This window comes from Taurulus bubalis (genome assembly GCF_910589615.1).
Source record: "Taurulus bubalis genome assembly, chromosome: 2".
NCBI classification, from domain to species: Eukaryota; Metazoa; Chordata; class Actinopteri; order Perciformes; family Cottidae; genus Taurulus; species Taurulus bubalis.
The window spans coordinates 32,045,405-32,068,540 of record NC_136590.1 but is presented as its reverse complement, the minus strand read 5'-3'; the positions used below and the strand labels follow the sequence as shown (position 1 = coordinate 32,068,540).

Sequence of the window (23,136 nt, the reverse complement as noted above, 5' to 3'; positions counted from 1 at the left end):
CTGATGAAGAATTCCGGACTGGTCTAGTCGGAAAGCATCATCCTTCATGCAAAAATTCTCGGCTGAAGCTCTCAAGTTTGAATATGTGTGAACTGAGACACATGCCAGAGTACATTACAACAACAATAGCTTAAAGAGGGCACAACTCGAACCTGCTGCCGTGACCCGGATTCGAACCGGGGTTGCTGCGACCACAACGCAGAGTACTAACCACTATACGATCACGGCCTCTTGGTCCACTGAGAGCTTCTTTTTTGCCATAAAAGTCAGCTTACTCATCATGCAACCTTTTTAAAGCTAAAATCTACTTGAATTAATAGTTCGTAGACCATGAACTTTGAAAACTATCAGCAGGCAATTTCGAAGTTCAAGAATTGTACAAGCTAAGCGGTACCTCAAATGTTCACATGAGATTTATACACAGTTTGTAATGCAAGGACTTGTTTGACGAGGAGCAATGGATGCTGCCGTGACCCGGATTCGAACCAGGGTTGCTGCGACCACAACGCAGAGTACTAACCACTATACGATCACGGCCTCTTGGTCCACCGAGAGCTTCTTTTTTGCCATAAAAGTCAGCTCACTCATCATTCAACCTTTTTATAGCTAAAATCTACTTGAATTAATAGTTCATAGAGCATGAACTTTGAAAACTATCAGCAGGCAATTTCGAAGTTCAAGAATTGTACAAGCTAAGCGGTACCTCAAATGTTCACATGAGTTTTAAATGCAAGGACTTGTTTGACGAGGAGCAATGGATATACAAGTTAAAGAAGTGTACGAGCTAGCCAGGAGTTGAACCTAGAATCTTCTGATTCGTAGTCAGACGCGTTATCCATTGCGCCACTAGCCCGACATGGGGAACATTTGGGGCAATTCCACCGTGTGCCAGCATTTCATGCAAACAGTTGGTAGTTTTCTTTGTTGAACTGATGAAGAATTCCGGACTGGTCTAGTCGGAAAGCATCATCCTTCACGCAAAAATTCTCGGCTGAAGCTCTCAAGTTTGAATATGTGTGAACTGAGACACATGCCAGAGTACATTACAACAACAATAGCTTAAAGAGGGCACAACTCGAACCTGCTGCCGTGACCCGGATTCGAACCGGGGTTGCTGCGACCACAACGCAGAGTACTAACCACTATACGATCACGGCCTCTTGGTCCACTGAGAGCTTCTTTTTTGCCATAAAAGTCATCTTACTCATCATGCAACCTTTTTAAAGCTAAAATCTACTTGAATTAATAGTTCGTAGACCATGAACTTTGAAAACTATCAGCAGGCAATTTCGAAGTTCAAGAATTGTACAAGCTAAGCGGTACCTCAAATGTTCACATGAGTTTTAAATGCAAGGACTTGTTTGACGAGGAGCAATGGATATACAAGCTAAAGAAGTGTACGAGCTAGCCAGGAGTTGAACCTAGAATCTTCTGATTCTTAGTCAGACGCGTTATCCATTGCGCCACTAGCCCGACATGGGGAGCATTTGGGGCAATTCCACCGTGTGCCAGCATTTCATGCAAACAGTTGGTAGTTTTCTTTGTTGAACTGATGAAGAATTCCGGACTGGTCTAGTCGGAAAGCATCATCCTTCACGCAAAAATTCTCGGCTGAAGCTCTCAAGTTTGAATATGTGTGAACTGAGACACATGCCAGAGTACATTACAACAACAATAGCTTAAAGAGGGCACAACTCGAACCTGCTGCCGTGACCCGGATTCGAACCGGGGTTGCTGCGACCACAACGCAGAGTACTAACCACTATACGATCACGGCCTCTTGGTCCACCGAGAGCTTCTTTTTTGCCATAAAAGTTAGCTCACACATCATTCAACCTTTTTATAGCTAAAATCTACTTGAATTAATAGTTTGTAGAGCATGAACTTTGAAAACTATCAGCTGGCAATTTTGAAGTTCAAGAACTGTACAAGCTAAGCGGTACCTCAAATGTTCACATGAGATTTATACACAGTTTGTAATGCAAGGACTTGTTTGACGAGGAGCAATGGATGCTGCCGTGACCCGGATTCGAACCGGGGTTGCTGCGACCACAACGCAGAGTACTAACCACTATACGATTACGGCCTCTTGGTCCACCGAGAGCTTCTTTTTTGCCATAAAAGTCAGCTCACTCATCATTCAACCTTTTTATAGCTAAAATCTACTTGAATTAATAGTTCATAGAGCATGAACTTTGAAAACTATCAGCAGGCAATTTCGAAGTTCAAGAATTGTACAAGCTAAGCGGTACCTCAAATGTTCACATGAGTTTCATACACAGTTTGTAATGCAAGGACTTGTTTGACGAGGAGCAATGGATATACAAGTTAAAGAAGTGTACGAGCTAGCCAGGAGTCGAACCTAGAATCTTCTGATCCGTAGTCAGACGCGTTATCCATTGCGCCACTAGCCCGACATGGGGAGCATTTGGGGCAATTCCACCGTGTGCCAGCATTTCATGCAAACAGTTGGTAGTTTTCTTTGTTGAACTGATGAAGAATTCCGGACTGGTCTAGTCGGAAAGCATCATCCTTCATGCAAAAATTCTCGGCTGAAGCTCTCAAGTTTGAATATGTGTGAACTGAGACACATGCCAGAGTACATTACAACAACAATAGCTTAAAGAGGGCACAACTCGAACCTGCTGCCGTGACCCGGATTCGAACCGGGGTTGCTGCGACCACAACGCAGAGTACTAACCACTATACGATCACGGCCTCTTGGTCCACTGAGAGCTTCTTTTTTGCCATAAAAGTCAGCTTACTCATCATGCAACCTTTTTAAAGCTAAAATCTACTTGAATTAATAGTTCGTAGACCATGAACTTTGAAAACTATCAGCAGGCAATTTCGAAGTTCAAGAATTGTACAAGCTAAGCGGTACCTCAAATGTTCACATGAGATTTATACACAGTTTGTAATGCAAGGACTTGTTTGACGAGGAGCAATGGATGCTGCCGTGACCCGGATTCGAACCGGGGTTGCTGCGACCACAACGCAGAGTACTAACCACTATACGATCACGGCCTCTTGGTCCACCGAGAGCTTCTTTTTTGCCATAAAAGTCAGCTCACTCATCATTCAACCTTTTTATAGCTAAAATCTACTTGAATTAATAGTTCATAGAGCATGAACTTTGAAAACTATCAGCAGGCAATTTCGAAGTTCAAGAATTGTACAAGCTAAGCGGTACCTCAAATGTTCACATGAGTTTCATACACAGTTTGTAATGCAAGGACTTGTTTGACGAGGAGCAATGGATATACAAGTTAAAGAAGTGTACGAGCTAGCCAGGAGTCGAACCTAGAATCTTCTGATCCGTAGTCAGACGCGTTATCCATTGCGCCACTAGCCCGACATGGGGAGCATTCGGGGCAATTCCACCGTGTGCCAGCATTTCATGCAAACAGTTGGTAGTTTTCTTTGTTGAACTGATGAAGAATTCCGGACTGGTCTAGTCGGAAAGCATCATCCTTCATGCAAAAATTCTCGGCTGAAGCTCTCAAGTTTGAATATGTGTGAACTGAGACACATGCCAGAGTACATTACAACAACAGTAGCTTAAAGAGGGCACAACTCGAACCTGCTGCCGTGACCCGGATTCGAACCGGGGTTGCTGCGACCACAACGCAGAGTACTAACCACTATACGATCACGGCCTCTTGGTCCACTGAGAGCTTCTTTTTTGCCATAAAAGTCAGCTTACTCATCATGCAACCTTTTTAAAGCTAAAATCTACTTGAATTAATAGTTCGTAGACCATGAACTTTGAAAACTATCAGCAGGCAATTTCGAAGTTCAAGAATTGTACAAGCTAAGCGGTACCTCAAATGTTCACATGAGTTTTAAATGCAAGGACTTGTTTGACGAGGAGCAATGGATATACAAGTTAAAGAAGTGTACGAGCTAGCCAGGAGTTGAACCTAGAATCTTCTGATTCGTAGTCAGACGCGTTATCCATTGCGCCACTAGCCCGACATGGGGAGCATTTGGGGCAATTCCACCGTGTGCCAGCATTTCATGCAAACAGTTGGTAGTTTTCTTTGTTGAACTGATGAAGAATTCCGGACTGGTCTAGTCGGAAAGCATCATCCTTCACGCAAAAATTCTCGGCTGAAGCTCTCAAGTTTGAATATGTGTGAACTGAGACACATGCCAGAGTACATTACAACAACAATAGCTTAAAGAGGGTACAACTCGAACCTGCTGCCGTGACCCGGATTCGAACCGGGGTTGCTGCGACCACAACGCAGAGTACTAACCACTATACGATCACGGCCTCTTGGTCCACCGAGAGCTTCTTTTTTGCCATAAAAGTTAGCTCACTCATCATTCAACCTTTTTATAGCTAAAATCTACTTGAATTAATAGTTCGTAGAGCATGAACTTTGAAAACTATCAGCTGGCAATTTCGAAGTTCAAGAATTGTACAAGCTAAGCGGTACCTCAAATGTTCACATGAGTTTTATACACAGTTTGTAATGCAAGGACTTGTTTGACGAGGAGCAATGGATGCTGCCGTGACCCGGATTCGAACCGGGGTTGCTGCGACCACAACGCAGAGTACTAACCACTATACGATCACGGCCTCTTGGTCCACCGAGAGCTTCTTTTTTGCCATAAAAGTCAGCTCACTCATCATTCAACCTTTTTATAGCTAAAATCTACTTGAATTAATAGTTCATAGAGCATGAACTTTGAAAACTATCAGCAGGCAATTTCGAAGTTCAAGAATTGTACAAGCTAAGCGGTACCTCAAATGTTCACATGAGTTTCATACACAGTTTGTAATGCAAGGACTTGTTTGACGAGGAGCAATGGATATACAAGTTAAAGAAGTGTACGAGCTAGCCAGGAGTCGAACCTAGAATCTTCTGATCCGTAGTCAGACGCGTTATCCATTGCGCCACTAGCCCGACATGGGGAGCATTCGGGGCAATTCCACCGTGTGCCAGCATTTCATGCAAACAGTTGGTAGTTTTCTTTGTTGAACTGATGAAGAATTCCGGACTGGTCTAGTCGGAAAGCATCATCCTTCATGCAAAAATTCTCGGCTGAAGCTCTCAAGTTTGAATATGTGTGAACTGAGACACATGCCAGAGTACATTACAACAACAATAGCTTAAAGAGGGCACAACTCGAACCTGCTGCCGTGACCCGGATTCGAACCGGGGTTGCTGCGACCACAACGCAGAGTACTAACCACTATACGATCACGGCCTCTTGGTCCACTGAGAGCTTCTTTTTTGCCATAAAAGTCAGCTTACTCATCATGCAACCTTTTTAAAGCTAAAATCTACTTGAATTAATAGTTCGTAGACCATGAACTTTGAAAACTATCAGCAGGCAATTTCGAAGTTCAAGAATTGTACAAGCTAAGCGGTACCTCAAATGTTCACATGAGATTTATACACAGTTTGTAATGCAAGGACTTGTTTGACGAGGAGCAATGGATGCTGCCGTGACCCGGATTCGAACCGGGGTTGCTGCGACCACAACGCAGAGTACTAACCACTATACGATCACGGCCTCTTGGTCCACCGAGAGCTTCTTTTTTGCCATAAAAGTCAGCTCACTCATCATTCAACCTTTTTATAGCTAAAATCTACTTGAATTAATAGTTCATAGAGCATGAACTTTGAAAACTATCAGCAGGCAATTTCGAAGTTCAAGAATTGTACAAGCTAAGCGGTACCTCAAATGTTCACATGAGTTTCATACACAGTTTGTAATGCAAGGACTTGTTTGACGAGGAGCAATGGATATACAAGTTAAAGAAGTGTACGAGCTAGCCAGGAGTCGAACCTAGAATCTTCTGATCCGTAGTCAGACGCGTTATCCATTGCGCCACTAGCCCGACATGGGGAGCATTCGGGGCAATTCCACCGTGTGCCAGCATTTCATGCAAACAGTTGGTAGTTTTCTTTGTTGAACTGATGAAGAATTCCGGACTGGTCTAGTCGGAAAGCATCATCCTTCATGCAAAAATTCTCGGCTGAAGCTCTCAAGTTTGAATATGTGTGAACTGAGACACATGCCAGAGTACATTACAACAACAATAGCTTAAAGAGGGCACAACTCGAACCTGCTGCCGTGACCCGGATTCGAACCGGGGTTGCTGCGACCACAACGCAGAGTACTAACCACTATACGATCACGGCCTCTTGGTCCACTGAGAGCTTCTTTTTTGCCATAAAAGTCAGCTTACTCATCATGCAACCTTTTTAAAGCTAAAATCTACTTGAATTAATAGTTCGTAGACCATGAACTTTGAAAACTATCAGCAGGCAATTTCGAAGTTCAAGAATTGTACAAGCTAAGCGGTACCTCAAATGTTCACATGAGATTTATACACAGTTTGTAATGCAAGGACTTGTTTGACGAGGAGCAATGGATGCTGCCGTGACCCGGATTCGAACCAGGGTTGCTGCGACCACAACGCAGAGTACTAACCACTATACGATCACGGCCTCTTGGTCCACCGAGAGCTTCTTTTTTGCCATAAAAGTCAGCTCACTCATCATTCAACCTTTTTATAGCTAAAATCTACTTGAATTAATAGTTCATAGAGCATGAACTTTGAAAACTATCAGCAGGCAATTTCGAAGTTCAAGAATTGTACAAGCTAAGCGGTACCTCAAATGTTCACATGAGTTTTAAATGCAAGGACTTGTTTGACGAGGAGCAATGGATATACAAGTTAAAGAAGTGTACGAGCTAGCCAGGAGTTGAACCTAGAATCTTCTGATTCGTAGTCAGACGCGTTATCCATTGCGCCACTAGCCCGACATGGGGAGCATTTGGGGCAATTCCACCGTGTGCCAGCATTTCATGCAAACAGTTGGTAGTTTTCTTTGTTGAACTGATGAAGAATTCCGGACTGGTCTAGTCGGAAAGCATCATCCTTCACGCAAAAATTCTCGGCTGAAGCTCTCAAGTTTGAATATGTGTGAACTGAGACACATGCCAGAGTACATTACAACAACAATAGCTTAAAGAGGGCACAACTCGAACCTGCTGCCGTGACCCGGATTCGAACCGGGGTTGCTGCGACCACAACGCAGAGTACTAACCACTATACGATCACGGCCTCTTGGTCCACTGAGAGCTTCTTTTTTGCCATAAAAGTCATCTTACTCATCATGCAACCTTTTTAAAGCTAAAATCTACTTGAATTAATAGTTCGTAGACCATGAACTTTGAAAACTATCAGCAGGCAATTTCGAAGTTCAAGAATTGTACAAGCTAAGCGGTACCTCAAATGTTCACATGAGTTTTAAATGCAAGGACTTGTTTGACGAGGAGCAATGGATATACAAGCTAAAGAAGTGTACGAGCTAGCCAGGAGTTGAACCTAGAATCTTCTGATTCGTAGTCAGACGCGTTATCCATTGCGCCACTAGCCCGACATGGGGAGCATTTGGGGCAATTCCACCGTGTGCCAGCATTTCATGCAAACAGTTGGTAGTTTTCTTTGTTGAACTGATGAAGAATTCCGGACTGGTCTAGTCGGAAAGCATCATCCTTCACGCAAAAATTCTCGGCTGAAGCTCTCAAGTTTGAATATGTGTGAACTGAGACACATGCCAGAGTACATTACAACAACAATAGCTTAAAGAGGGCACAACTCGAACCTGCTGCCGTGACCCGGATTCGAACCGGGGTTGCTGCGACCACAACGCAGAGTACTAACCACTATACGATCACGGCCTCTTGGTCCACCGAGAGCTTCTTTTTTGCCATAAAAGTTAGCTCACTCATCATTCAACCTTTTTATAGCTAAAATCTACTTGAATTAATAGTTTGTAGAGCATGAACTTTGAAAACTATCAGCTGGCAATTTTGAAGTTCAAGAACTGTACAAGCTAAGCGGTACCTCAAATGTTCACATGAGATTTATACACAGTTTGTAATGCAAGGACTTGTTTGACGAGGAGCAATGGATGCTGCCGTGACCCGGATTCGAACCGGGGTTGCTGCGACCACAACGCAGAGTACTAACCACTATACGATCACGGCCTCTTGGTCCACCGAGAGCTTCTTTTTTGCCATAAAAGTCAGCTCACTCATCATTCAACCTTTTTATAGCTAAAATCTACTTGAATTAATAGTTCATAGAGCATGAACTTTGAAAACTATCAGCAGGCAATTTCGAAGTTCAAGAATTGTACAAGCTAAGCGGTACCTCAAATGTTCACATGAGTTTCATACACAGTTTGTAATGCAAGGACTTGTTTGACGAGGAGCAATGGATATACAAGTTAAAGAAGTGTACGAGCTAGCCAGGAGTCGAACCTAGAATCTTCTGATCCGTAGTCAGACGCGTTATCCATTGCGCCACTAGCCCGACATGGGGAGCATTTGGGGCAATTCCACCGTGTGCCAGCATTTCATGCAAACAGTTGGTAGTTTTCTTTGTTGAACTGATGAAGAATTCCGGACTGGTCTAGTCGGAAAGCATCATCCTTCATGCAAAAATTCTCGGCTGAAGCTCTCAAGTTTGAATATGTGTGAACTGAGACACATGCCAGAGTACATTACAACAACAATAGCTTAAAGAGGGCACAACTCGAACCTGCTGCCGTGACCCGGATTCGAACCGGGGTTGCTGCGACCACAACGCAGAGTACTAACCACTATACGATCACGGCCTCTTGGTCCACTGAGAGCTTCTTTTTTGCCATAAAAGTCAGCTTACTCATCATGCAACCTTTTTAAAGCTAAAATCTACTTGAATTAATAGTTCGTAGACCATGAACTTTGAAAACTATCAGCAGGCAATTTCGAAGTTCAAGAATTGTACAAGCTAAGCGGTACCTCAAATGTTCACATGAGATTTATACACAGTTTGTAATGCAAGGACTTGTTTGACGAGGAGCAATGGATGCTGCCGTGACCCGGATTCGAACCGGGGTTGCTGCGACCACAACGCAGAGTACTAACCACTATACGATCACGGCCTCTTGGTCCACCGAGAGCTTCTTTTTTGCCATAAAAGTCAGCTCACTCATCATTCAACCTTTTTATAGCTAAAATCTACTTGAATTAATAGTTCATAGAGCATGAACTTTGAAAACTATCAGCAGGCAATTTCGAAGTTCAAGAATTGTACAAGCTAAGCGGTACCTCAAATGTTCACATGAGTTTCATACACAGTTTGTAATGCAAGGACTTGTTTGACGAGGAGCAATGGATATACAAGTTAAAGAAGTGTACGAGCTAGCCAGGAGTCGAACCTAGAATCTTCTGATCCGTAGTCAGACGCGTTATCCATTGCGCCACTAGCCCGACATGGGGAGCATTCGGGGCAATTCCACCGTGTGCCAGCATTTCATGCAAACAGTTGGTAGTTTTCTTTGTTGAACTGATGAAGAATTCCGGACTGGTCTAGTCGGAAAGCATCATCCTTCATGCAAAAATTCTCGGCTGAAGCTCTCAAGTTTGAATATGTGTGAACTGAGACACATGCCAGAGTACATTACAACAACAGTAGCTTAAAGAGGGCACAACTCGAACCTGCTGCCGTGACCCGGATTCGAACCGGGGTTGCTGCGACCACAACGCAGAGTACTAACCACTATACGATCACGGCCTCTTGGTCCACTGAGAGCTTCTTTTTTGCCATAAAAGTCAGCTTACTCATCATGCAACCTTTTTAAAGCTAAAATCTACTTGAATTAATAGTTCGTAGACCATGAACTTTGAAAACTATCAGCAGGCAATTTCGAAGTTCAAGAATTGTACAAGCTAAGCGGTACCTCAAATGTTCACATGAGTTTTAAATGCAAGGACTTGTTTGACGAGGAGCAATGGATATACAAGTTAAAGAAGTGTACGAGCTAGCCAGGAGTTGAACCTAGAATCTTCTGATTCGTAGTCAGACGCGTTATCCATTGCGCCACTAGCCCGACATGAGGAGCATTTGGGGCAATTCCACCGTGTGCCAGCATTTCATGCAAACAGTTGGTAGTTTTCTTTGTTGAACTGATGAAGAATTCCGGACTGGTCTAGTCGGAAAGCATCATCCTTCACGCAAAAATTCTCGGCTGAAGCTCTCAAGTTTGAATATGTGTGAACTGAGACACATGCCAGAGTACATTACAACAACAATAGCTTAAAGAGGGTACAACTCGAACCTGCTGCCGTGACCCGGATTCGAACCGGGGTTGCTGCGACCACAACGCAGAGTACTAACCACTATACGATCACGGCCTCTTGGTCCACCGAGAGCTTCTTTTTTGCCATAAAAGTTAGCTCACTCATCATTCAACCTTTTTATAGCTAAAATCTACTTGAATTAATAGTTCGTAGAGCATGAACTTTGAAAACTATCAGCTGGCAATTTCGAAGTTCAAGAATTGTACAAGCTAAGCGGTACCTCAAATGTTCACATGAGTTTTATACACAGTTTGTAATGCAAGGACTTGTTTGACGAGGAGCAATGGATGCTGCCGTGACCCGGATTCGAACCGGGGTTGCTGCGACCACAACGCAGAGTACTAACCACTATACGATCACGGCCTCTTGGTCCACCGAGAGCTTCTTTTTTGCCATAAAAGTCAGCTCACTCATCATTCAACCTTTTTATAGCTAAAATCTACTTGAATTAATAGTTCATAGAGCATGAACTTTGAAAACTATCAGCAGGCAATTTCGAAGTTCAAGAATTGTACAAGCTAAGCGGTACCTCAAATGTTCACATGAGTTTTATACACAGTTTGTAATGCAAGGACTTGTTTGACGAGGAGCAATGGATGCTGCCGTGACCCGGATTCGAACCGGGGTTGCTGCGACCACAACGCAGAGTACTAACCACTATACGATCACGGCCTCTTGGTCCACCGAGAGCTTCTTTTTTGCCATAAAAGTCAGCTCACTCATCATTCAACCTTTTTATAGCTAAAATCTACTTGAATTAATAGTTCATAGAGCATGAACTTTGAAAACTATCAGCAGGCAATTTCGAAGTTCAAGAATTGTACAAGCTAAGCGGTACCTCAAATGTTCACATGAGTTTCATACACAGTTTGTAATGCAAGGACTTGTTTGACGAGGAGCAATGGATATACAAGTTAAAGAAGTGTACGAGCTAGCCAGGAGTCGAACCTAGAATCTTCTGATCCGTAGTCAGACGCGTTATCCATTGCGCCACTAGCCCGACATGGGGAGCATTTGGGGCAATTCCACCGTGTGCCAGCATTTCATGCAAACAGTTGGTAGTTTTCTTTGTTGAACTGATGAAGAATTCCGGACTGGTCTAGTCGGAAAGCATCATCCTTCATGCAAAAATTCTCGGCTGAAGCTCTCAAGTTTGAATATGTGTGAACTGAGACACATGCCAGAGTACATTACAACAACAATAGCTTAAAGAGGGCACAACTCGAACCTGCTGCCGTGACCCGGATTCGAACCGGGGTTGCTGCGACCACAACGCAGAGTACTAACCACTATACGATCACGGCCTCTTGGTCCACTGAGAGCTTCTTTTTTGCCATAAAAGTCAGCTTACTCATCATGCAACCTTTTTAAAGCTAAAATCTACTTGAATTAATAGTTCGTAGACCATGAACTTTGAAAACTATCAGCAGGCAATTTCGAAGTTCAAGAATTGTACAAGCTAAGCGGTACCTCAAATGTTCACATGAGATTTATACACAGTTTGTAATGCAAGGACTTGTTTGACGAGGAGCAATGGATGCTGCCGTGACCCGGATTCGAACCGGGGTTGCTGCGACCACAACGCAGAGTACTAACCACTATACGATCACGGCCTCTTGGTCCACCGAGAGCTTCTTTTTTGCCATAAAAGTCAGCTCACTCATCATTCAACCTTTTTATAGCTAAAATCTACTTGAATTAATAGTTCATAGAGCATGAACTTTGAAAACTATCAGCAGGCAATTTCGAAGTTCAAGAATTGTACAAGCTAAGCGGTACCTCAAATGTTCACATGAGTTTCATACACAGTTTGTAATGCAAGGACTTGTTTGACGAGGAGCAATGGATATACAAGTTAAAGAAGTGTACGAGCTAGCCAGGAGTCGAACCTAGAATCTTCTGATCCGTAGTCAGACGCGTTATCCATTGCGCCACTAGCCCGACATGGGGAGCATTCGGGGCAATTCCACCGTGTGCCAGCATTTCATGCAAACAGTTGGTAGTTTTCTTTGTTGAACTGATGAAGAATTCCGGACTGGTCTAGTCGGAAAGCATCATCCTTCATGCAAAAATTCTCGGCTGAAGCTCTCAAGTTTGAATATGTGTGAACTGAGACACATGCCAGAGTACATTACAACAACAATAGCTTAAAGAGGGCACAACTCGAACCTGCTGCCGTGACCCGGATTCGAACCGGGGTTGCTGCGACCACAACGCAGAGTACTAACCACTATACGATCACGGCCTCTTGGTCCACTGAGAGCTTCTTTTTTGCCATAAAAGTCAGCTTACTCATCATGCAACCTTTTTAAAGCTAAAATCTACTTGAATTAATAGTTCGTAGACCATGAACTTTGAAAACTATCAGCAGGCAATTTCGAAGTTCAAGAATTGTACAAGCTAAGCGGTACCTCAAATGTTCACATGAGATTTATACACAGTTTGTAATGCAAGGACTTGTTTGACGAGGAGCAATGGATGCTGCCGTGACCCGGATTCGAACCAGGGTTGCTGCGACCACAACGCAGAGTACTAACCACTATACGATCACGGCCTCTTGGTCCACCGAGAGCTTCTTTTTTGCCATAAAAGTCAGCTCACTCATCATTCAACCTTTTTATAGCTAAAATCTACTTGAATTAATAGTTCATAGAGCATGAACTTTGAAAACTATCAGCAGGCAATTTCGAAGTTCAAGAATTGTACAAGCTAAGCGGTACCTCAAATGTTCACATGAGTTTTAAATGCAAGGACTTGTTTGACGAGGAGCAATGGATATACAAGTTAAAGAAGTGTACGAGCTAGCCAGGAGTTGAACCTAGAATCTTCTGATTCGTAGTCAGACGCGTTATCCATTGCGCCACTAGCCCGACATGGGGAGCATTTGGGGCAATTCCACCGTGTGCCAGCATTTCATGCAAACAGTTGGTAGTTTTCTTTGTTGAACTGATGAAGAATTCCGGACTGGTCTAGTCGGAAAGCATCATCCTTCACGCAAAAATTCTCGGCTGAAGCTCTCAAGTTTGAATATGTGTGAACTGAGACACATGCCAGAGTACATTACAACAACAATAGCTTAAAGAGGGCACAACTCGAACCTGCTGCCGTGACCCGGATTCGAACCGGGGTTGCTGCGACCACAACGCAGAGTACTAACCACTATACGATCACGGCCTCTTGGTCCACTGAGAGCTTCTTTTTTGCCATAAAAGTCATCTTACTCATCATGCAACCTTTTTAAAGCTAAAATCTACTTGAATTAATAGTTCGTAGACCATGAACTTTGAAAACTATCAGCAGGCAATTTCGAAGTTCAAGAATTGTACAAGCTAAGCGGTACCTCAAATGTTCACATGAGTTTTAAATGCAAGGACTTGTTTGACGAGGAGCAATGGATATACAAGCTAAAGAAGTGTACGAGCTAGCCAGGAGTTGAACCTAGAATCTTCTGATTCGTAGTCAGACGCGTTATCCATTGCGCCACTAGCCCGACATGGGGAGCATTTGGGGCAATTCCACCGTGTGCCAGCATTTCATGCAAACAGTTGGTAGTTTTCTTTGTTGAACTGATGAAGAATTCCGGACTGGTCTAGTCGGAAAGCATCATCCTTCATGCAAAAATTCTCGGCTGAAGCTCTCAAGTTTGAATATGTGTGAACTGAGACACATGCCAGAGTACATTACAACAACAATAGCTTAAAGAGGGCACAACTCGAACCTGCTGCCGTGACCCGGATTCGAACCGGGGTTGCTGCGACCACAACGCAGAGTACTAACCACTATACGATCACGGCCTCTTGGTCCACCGAGAGCTTCTTTTTTGCCATAAAAGTTAGCTCACTCATCATTCAACCTTTTTATAGCTAAAATCTACTTGAATTAATAGTTTGTAGAGCATGAACTTTGAAAACTATCAGCTGGCAATTTTGAAGTTCAAGAACTGTACAAGCTAAGCGGTACCTCAAATGTTCACATGAGATTTATACACAGTTTGTAATGCAAGGACTTGTTTGACGAGGAGCAATGGATGCTGCCGTGACCCGGATTCGAACCGGGGTTGCTGCGACCACAACGCAGAGTACTAACCACTATACGATCACGGCCTCTTGGTCCACCGAGAGCTTCTTTTTTGCCATAAAAGTCAGCTCACTCATCATTCAACCTTTTTATAGCTAAAATCTACTTGAATTAATAGTTCATAGAGCATGAACTTTGAAAACTATCAGCAGGCAATTTCGAAGTTCAAGAATTGTACAAGCTAAGCGGTACCTCAAATGTTCACATGAGTTTCATACACAGTTTGTAATGCAAGGACTTGTTTGACGAGGAGCAATGGATATACAAGTTAAAGAAGTGTACGAGCTAGCCAGGAGTCGAACCTAGAATCTTCTGATCCGTAGTCAGACGCTTTATCCATTGCGCCACTAGCCCGACATGGGGAGCATTTGGGGCAATTCCACCGTGTGCCAGCATTTCATGCAAACAGTTGGTAGTTTTCTTTGTTGAACTGATGAAGAATTCCGGACTGGTCTAGTCGGAAAGCATCATCCTTCATGCAAAAATTCTCGGCTGAAGCTCTCAAGTTTGAATATGTGTGAACTGAGACACATGCCAGAGTACATTACAACAACAATAGCTTAAAGAGGGCACAACTCGAACCTGCTGCCGTGACCCGGATTCGAACCGGGGTTGCTGCGACCACAACGCAGAGTACTAACCACTATACGATCACGGCCTCTTGGTCCACTGAGAGCTTCTTTTTTGCCATAAAAGTCAGCTTACTCATCATGCAACCTTTTTAAAGCTAAAATCTACTTGAATTAATAGTTCGTAGACCATGAACTTTGAAAACTATCAGCAGGCAATTTCGAAGTTCAAGAATTGTACAAGCTAAGCGGTACCTCAAATGTTCACATGAGATTTATACACAGTTTGTAATGCAAGGACTTGTTTGACGAGGAGCAATGGATGCTGCCGTGACCCGGATTCGAACCGGGGTTGCTGCGACCACAACGCAGAGTACTAACCACTATACGATCACGGCCTCTTGGTCCACCGAGAGCTTCTTTTTTGCCATAAAAGTCAGCTCACTCATCATTCAACCTTTTTATAGCTAAAATCTACTTGAATTAATAGTTCATAGAGCATGAACTTTGAAAACTATCAGCAGGCAATTTCGAAGTTCAAGAATTGTACAAGCTAAGCGGTACCTCAAATGTTCACATGAGTTTCATACACAGTTTGTAATGCAAGGACTTGTTTGACGAGGAGCAATGGATATACAAGTTAAAGAAGTGTACGAGCTAGCCAGGAGTCGAACCTAGAATCTTCTGATCCGTAGTCAGACGCGTTATCCATTGCGCCACTAGCCCGACATGGGGAGCATTCGGGGCAATTCCACCGTGTGCCAGCATTTCATGCAAACAGTTGGTAGTTTTCTTTGTTGAACTGATGAAGAATTCCGGACTGGTCTAGTCGGAAAGCATCATCCTTCATGCAAAAATTCTCGGCTGAAGCTCTCAAGTTTGAATATGTGTGAACTGAGACACATGCCAGAGTACATTACAACAACAGTAGCTTAAAGAGGGCACAACTCGAACCTGCTGCCGTGACCCGGATTCGAACCGGGGTTGCTGCGACCACAACGCAGAGTACTAACCACTATACGATCACGGCCTCTTGGTCCACTGAGAGCTTCTTTTTTGCCATAAAAGTCAGCTTACTCATCATGCAACCTTTTTAAAGCTAAAATCTACTTGAATTAATAGTTCGTAGACCATGAACTTTGAAAACTATCAGCAGGCAATTTCGAAGTTCAAGAATTGTACAAGCTAAGCGGTACCTCAAATGTTCACATGAGTTTTAAATGCAAGGACTTGTTTGACGAGGAGCAATGGATATACAAGTTAAAGAAGTGTACGAGCTAGCCAGGAGTTGAACCTAGAATCTTCTGATTCGTAGTCAGACGCGTTATCCATTGCGCCACTAGCCCGACATGAGGAGCATTTGGGGCAATTCCACCGTGTGCCAGCATTTCATGCAAACAGTTGGTAGTTTTCTTTGTTGAACTGATGAAGAATTCCGGACTGGTCTAGTCGGAAAGCATCATCCTTCACGCAAAAATTCTCGGCTGAAGCTCTCAAGTTTGAATATGTGTGAACTGAGACACATGCCAGAGTACATTACAACAACAATAGCTTAAAGAGGGTACAACTCGAACCTGCTGCCGTGACCCGGATTCGAACCGGGGTTGCTGCGACCACAACGCAGAGTACTAACCACTATACGATCACGGCCTCTTGGTCCACCGAGAGCTTCTTTTTTGCCATAAAAGTTAGCTCACTCATCATTCAACCTTTTTATAGCTAAAATCTACTTGAATTAATAGTTCGTAGAGCATGAACTTTGAAAACTATCAGCTGGCAATTTCGAAGTTCAAGAATTGTACAAGCTAAGCGGTACCTCAAATGTTCACATGAGTTTTATACACAGTTTGTAATGCAAGGACTTGTTTGACGAGGAGCAATGGATGCTGCCGTGACCCGGATTCGAACCGGGGTTGCTGCGACCACAACGCAGAGTACTAACCACTATACGATCACGGCCTCTTGGTCCACCGAGAGCTTCTTTTTTGCCATAAAAGTCAGCTCACTCATCATTCAACCTTTTTATAGCTAAAATCTACTTGAATTAATAGTTCATAGAGCATGAACTTTGAAAACTATCAGCAGGCAATTTCGAAGTTCAAGAATTGTACAAGCTAAGCGGTACCTCAAATGTTCACATGAGTTTCATACACAGTTTGTAATGCAAGGACTTGTTTGACGAGGAGCAATGGATATACAAGTTAAAGAAGTGTACGAGCTAGCCAGGAGTCGAACCTAGAATCTTCTGATCCGTAGTCAGACGCGTTATCCATTGCGCCACTAGCCCGACATGGGGAGCATTTGGGGCAATTCCACCGTGTGCCAGCATTTCATGCAAACAGTTGGTAGTTTTCTTTGTTGAACTGATGAAGAATTCCGGACTGGTCTAGTCGGAAAGCATCATCCTTCATGCAAAAATTCTCGGCTGAAGCTCTCAAGTTTGAATATGTGTGAACTGAGACACATGCCAGAGTACATTACAACAACAATAGCTTAAAGAGGGCACAACTCGAACCTGCTGCCGTGACCCGGATTCGAACCGGGGTTGCTGCGACCACAACGCAGAGTACTAACCACTATACGATCACGGCCTCTTGGTCCACTGAGAGCTTCTTTTTTGCCATAAAAGTCAGCTTACTCATCATGCAACCTTTTTAAAGCTAAAATCTACTTGAATTAATAGTTCGTAGACCATGAACTTTGAAAACTATCAGCAGGCAATTTCGAAGTTCAAGAATTGTACAAGCTAAGCGGTACCTCAAATGTTCACATGAGATTTATACACAGTTTGTAATGCAAGGACTTGTTTGACGAGGAGCAATGGATGCTGCCGTGACCCGGATTCGAACCGGGGTTGCTGCGACCACAACGCAGAGTACTAACCACTATACGATCACGGCCTCTTGGTCCACCGAGAGCTTCTTTTTTGCCATAAAAGTCAGCTCACTCATCATTCAACCTTTTTATAGCTAAAATCTACTTGAATTAATAGTTCATAGAGCATGAACTTTGAAAACTATCAGCAGGCAATTTCGAAGTTCAAGAATTGTACAAGCTAAGCGGTACCTCAAATGTTCACATGAGTTTCATACACAGTTTGTAATGCAAGGACTTGTTTGACGAGGAGCAATGGATATACAAGTTAAAGAAGTGTACGAGCTAGCCAGGAGTCGAACCTAGAATCTTCTGATCCGTAGTCAGACGCGTTATCCATTGCGCCACTAGCCCGACATGGGGAGCATTCGGGGCAATTCCACCGTGTGCCAGCATTTCATGCAAACAGTTGGTAGTTTTCTTTGTTGAACTGATGAAGAATTCCGGACTGGTCTAGTCGGAAAGCATCATCCTTCATGCAAAAATTCTCGGCTGAAGCTCTCAAGTTTGAATATGTGTGAACTGAGACACATGCCAGAGTACATTACAACAACAGTAGCTTAAAGAGGGCACAACTCGAACCTGCTGCCGTGACCCGGATTCGAACCGGGGTTGCTGCGACCACAACGCAGAGTACTAACCACTATACGATCACGGCCTCTTGGTCCACTGAGAGCTTCTTTTTTGCCATAAAAGTCAGCTTACTCATCATGCAACCTTTTTAAAGCTAAAATCTACTTGAATTAATAGTTCGTAGACCATGAACTTTGAAAACTATCAGCAGGCAATTTCGAAGTTCAAGAATTGTACAAGCTAAGCGGTACCTCAAATGTTCACATGAGTTTTAAATGCAAGGACTTGTTTGACGAGGAGCAATGGATATACAAGTTAAAGAAGTGTACGAGCTAGCCAGGAGTTGAACCTAGAATCTTCTGATTCGTAGTCAGACGCGTTATCCATTGCACCACTAGCCCGACATGGGGAGCATTTGGGGCAATTCCACCGTGTGCCAGCATTTCATGCAAACAGTTGGTAGTTTTCTTTGTTGAACTGATGAAGAATTCCGGACTGGTCTAGTCGGAAAGCATCATCCTTCACGCAAAAATTCTCGGCTGAAGCTCTCAAGTTTGAATATGTGTGAACTGAGACACATGCCAGAGTACATTACAACAACAATAGCTTAAAGAGGGTACAACTCGAACCTGCTGCCGTGACCCGGATTCGAACCGGGGTTGCTGCGACCACAACGCAGAGTACTAACCACTATACGATCACGGCCTCTTGGTCCACCGAGAGCTTCTTTTTTGCCATAAAAGTTAGCTCACTCATCATTCAACCTTTTTATAGCTAAAATCTACTTGAATTAATAGTTCGTAGAGCATGAACTTTGAAAACTATCAGCTGGCAATTTCGAAGTTCAAGAATTGTACAAGCTAAGCGGTACCTCAAATGTTCACATGAGTTTTATACACAGTTTGTAATGCAAGGACTTGTTTGACGAGGAGCAATGGATGCTGCCGTGACCCGGATTCGAACCGGGGTTGCTGCGACCACAACGCAGAGTACTAACCACTATACGATCACGGCCTCTTGGTCCACCGAGAGCTTCTTTTTTGCCATAAAAGTCAGCTCACTCATCATTCAACCTTTTTATAGCTAAAATCTACTTGAATTAATAGTTCATAGAGCATGAACTTTGAAAACTATCAGCAGGCAATTTCGAAGTTCAAGAATTGTACAAGCTAAGCGGTACCTCAAATGTTCACATGAGTTTCATACACAGTTTGTAATGCAAGGACTTGTTTGACGAGGAGCAATGGATATACAAGTTAAAGAAGTGTGCTAGCTAGGATTCAAACCTAGAATCTTCTGATCCGTAGTCAGACGCGTTATCCATTGCGCCACTAGCTTGACACAGGGATCATTTGGGGCAATTCCACCGTGTGCCAGCATTTCATGCAAACAGTTGGTAGTTTTCTTTGTTGAACTGATGAAGAATTCCGGACTCGTCTAGTCGGAAAGCATCATACTTCACGCAAAAATTCTCGGCTGAAACTCTCAAGTTTGAATATGTGTGAACTGAGATACATGCCAGAGTACATTACAACAACAATAGCTTAAAGAACGCACAACTTAATCAATCACAATGCTTACTTATTTTCTTCGTTTTATTATTCCTCCCTGTAATTTTCTGAGCAAATGAGTGATATGATTATTTTGCATTTTTAAACATAGTTTTAAAGTATATTTCAATTGCTATTGCTGTTCTGTCTCGATATTGTGATTTTGATTTCAACAGTTCTTATATGAACATCATCCACATATTGTTGGACTGTATAATGATTTAAACTAATTACAGTGCTGCTTTGTTTTGTGTGTAATTGTATGTGAGTAGGAAGCTGTGACCCTGCTGTCAGGACGGACACGCATGCCACCAGGGTCTAGTCTTACTCTGGCTCGGGCGACTTTGCTGCTCAGTGACTTAAGAGGAATACAGAGTACCACACTTTTAAAACTGACACAGGAATTACTTAAAAAGCAGGTACAGAAATGTATGAATAAATGCATAATCAAACACAGAGATATACTCGTCAGAGTTTAAAAAAAAGTTGGAAAAACATACATCAGTGGATTTAGTACTTTTTCTCCATTTCTTTCAGCTGTGTGTTTTTGGTCAGAGTGTGGTGTTGGATGATGGAAAAACATGTTTCTCTTCTCCTGGATCCATCAACATATACCTCCCTTACCTCAACATACTTGATCAGACCACTCTGCGAATTGGTAAATAAAGTACATGACACACTTATTTGCATTTATTGATCTATTTGTGGACAGTCAAGACCTCCAGCATTACCAAGTGAACATGTTCTCAATAGCATGCAAACAATTGATGCTCAACACAAAAGACAACTTCAAAATTGACTTTCCAAAAAGTAGACTGAGATATATAAGCTTACACTAAAGGACATATATAACATCTAACTAACAATTATTTTCAATATTGATTCATTTGCTTGTTCATTTGTTGACTAAGTGATTAGTTGTTTGGCCTATAAAATGTTAGAAACGAGTGACAAATGCTTACCACATGCCTAGATCTTGAAATAGAACAAAGTCCAAAATCCTAACATTCTCTCAAAGAAAAGTAAGAAAGCCCGCAATATCCACTTCCAAAAAGATCAAATTAGTGAATAATTTCAGAAGTTAAACTCCAAGTCAACACTTGACCGATTTTCGAATGGAATGGTAAAATAGTTCAATAGTTTAGTTTAGTATTCCTTAGATTCTTACCTTTCACACGTGACCAGAAATGTGCATATAAACCTTTTGGTTGAAGAGATATTCCTGATTAATTTTGCGTATATTATTATAGGCATTTGTTTCCAAGGGATGAGGATAGGTGTTAGGAGGTTGACTAATTGTTTTAGCTGTACTCAGCTGTACCCAGTTTATACATCACTCTATCTGTTTCCGCAGGTCAAATCCTAGATTGTAGTGCCATGCAAATGCCAGTCTCGGCCCAGTCGTCACAATCCACTTCCAGGCAGCATTCACACCAGTCCAGCCAGATTGAGAGAGACTCTCAAGCACCAGTATCATCTCTGAACAACCCAAGTACCACCAGTTCTACGAGCCGCCCAAGCTCAGCCAAATAGGCAGGATAGAATGACAGTCAAAATGTGTTGCATTTGGCACTGCTCTCTCCCTGTCCTGCGCTTACTGAGAGATATAACTGGATGCTGAAGTGGGCATGGGGCCACACGCTGTGTTTTTGTTCATGGGGTTTTTGTTTTGTTTATAAAGGGAAAGAATGTTGTGGGTCAACTTGTGTACTGACACATTACGTAATAAAAATTTGTAATATAAAAATGAAATATACTGTATTTTTTGACAAGACATTACAATGGATAAATTATGTGATATTGATCATTAAAAACAAATGGACCTTTACACTATTATTACAGTTTGATAGACAGAATTGTGTTATTAATGTAAAGAATGCTTTGTTCTGTTTTGGAAATGTTCAGTTACTGTAGGTTGACATTTTCTAGAGTTGAAAACGATGATGATGATTCGATGTATTTTCTTTTTTACCTGCATATTGTGTATTCTTCAATCTCTTTGTTTGCATCCAAGTTGGCAGTAAAGGGAGAAAAGGAAGAGAACGCTGAGAGCCATAAGAGTTGGGAATAAACAATTTGAAGACAACTGATGGGACCCTCTGGTCCTTGAACAGTGTCTATAGAATCCATGGCCTTTTTAATTTGTTAACTTTTAGGTCAAATTAATTTGGATAATTAGGATGATCTAGGCACACACACACATAATATAAAACAGAGGAAGGATATATTAAAACATGTTTATTATAGTGGCTAAATCTTCAAAAGAGCCAATGTGTTTTGAACACTGTAGGCCGACTGTCTGTCTGTCACTGTCTACAGGCATCACAGGTACAAACAACACTTTTCTAGTACCAGAAAAAAAATTACGTAACAAGGGTTTCGCTGCCATCTAGTGTTATTTAATATATAGCATCAAATCCCTTCCTTTCCTGCATTCTTTGGAACTGTATACATTTATGGTGTAAATGTCTTTATTTATGTAAAGGAACACACAGAATTCAGGCGGCAGGTGAGAATTCAGAATAAAAATATAAAATAATATAAAAGTATAATAGGCTAAGGCTCCCTGTCATTCTGCATTGCTTTCAAATATTACCTGTCGATCAATCAAGTCAACACACCCGTCAATCCTTGTTTGGAAAAGTAACCTCTTTAAATGTGCCCCTGTCACCTATTGATGGCAAATTAGTTAATTTACAAACCCCTGGACTGCTCATAGAACAAAAAGTATATAACTAGACTAAATATTACAATTTATTGAAATGAAAAAAAAACGTATTGCACTCTCTCTAGGTGACACGCTGCCTTACTCATAGCTATCAGTTTGAGTTTCACGTCATTCAGATACAAAGAGACAGGATGCTTTTTAGGAAAAACAATTACAGAGGTCCGCGCGACCCCGGTAACCTGGCTACTGCTATGACTATTACAAGCATTGTCTAGGGCGATCTGCTCCCGGGGCCACACACAAGGTTGCACAAACCTCAATCAGATGAAGAATCAATGAGTCTGGCAGACTAGAGGAATATGGTAATATTATGTTCAGCTGAGCAACCCCTCTGGCCCTGCACACCCTCTGCTACAAGTGGATGGCTCAGGGAGTGGCAGGTTAACAATGGGGGTGCATTTTGGCATTTCGTTAACAAGCGGATCTGGCAACTTCCCCCAAATCGCACCCCTGCATATCGTTTCCGTGAATGTTTGGCAAATGCAGTTTTATTGTGAAACCTGCCACCGGATGTCAGTGTGGTTGGATGGCTTGACGCCGCTCTCACAGCAGCCAGTGTAACGGTAGCCGTCTCCTCCCTCCGCTCACTCGGTCGTCACGGTTTGTT

At 42.7% G+C, this 23,136-nt stretch overlaps 1 protein-coding gene across 1 annotated transcript in view; it reads left to right on the top strand.

The window, feature by feature from the left end:
* cfap54 (cilia and flagella associated 54) overlaps positions 1 to 21,399 on the top strand; it is a gene marked incomplete at its 5' end in the record, with an annotated part of 86,613 nt that extends 65,214 nt beyond the window's left edge. Inside the window, 3 exons of the mRNA XM_079237829.1 lie at positions 20,074 to 20,220; positions 20,339 to 20,459; positions 21,156 to 21,399. Of these exons, the coding sequence (XP_079093955.1) occupies positions 20,074 to 20,220; positions 20,339 to 20,459; positions 21,156 to 21,334 (447 nt within the window). The 3' untranslated portion in view covers positions 21,335 to 21,399. The remainder of the gene's footprint in view (positions 1 to 20,073; positions 20,221 to 20,338; positions 20,460 to 21,155) is intronic.
* Positions 21,400 to 23,136: the final 1,737 nt, after the last annotated feature.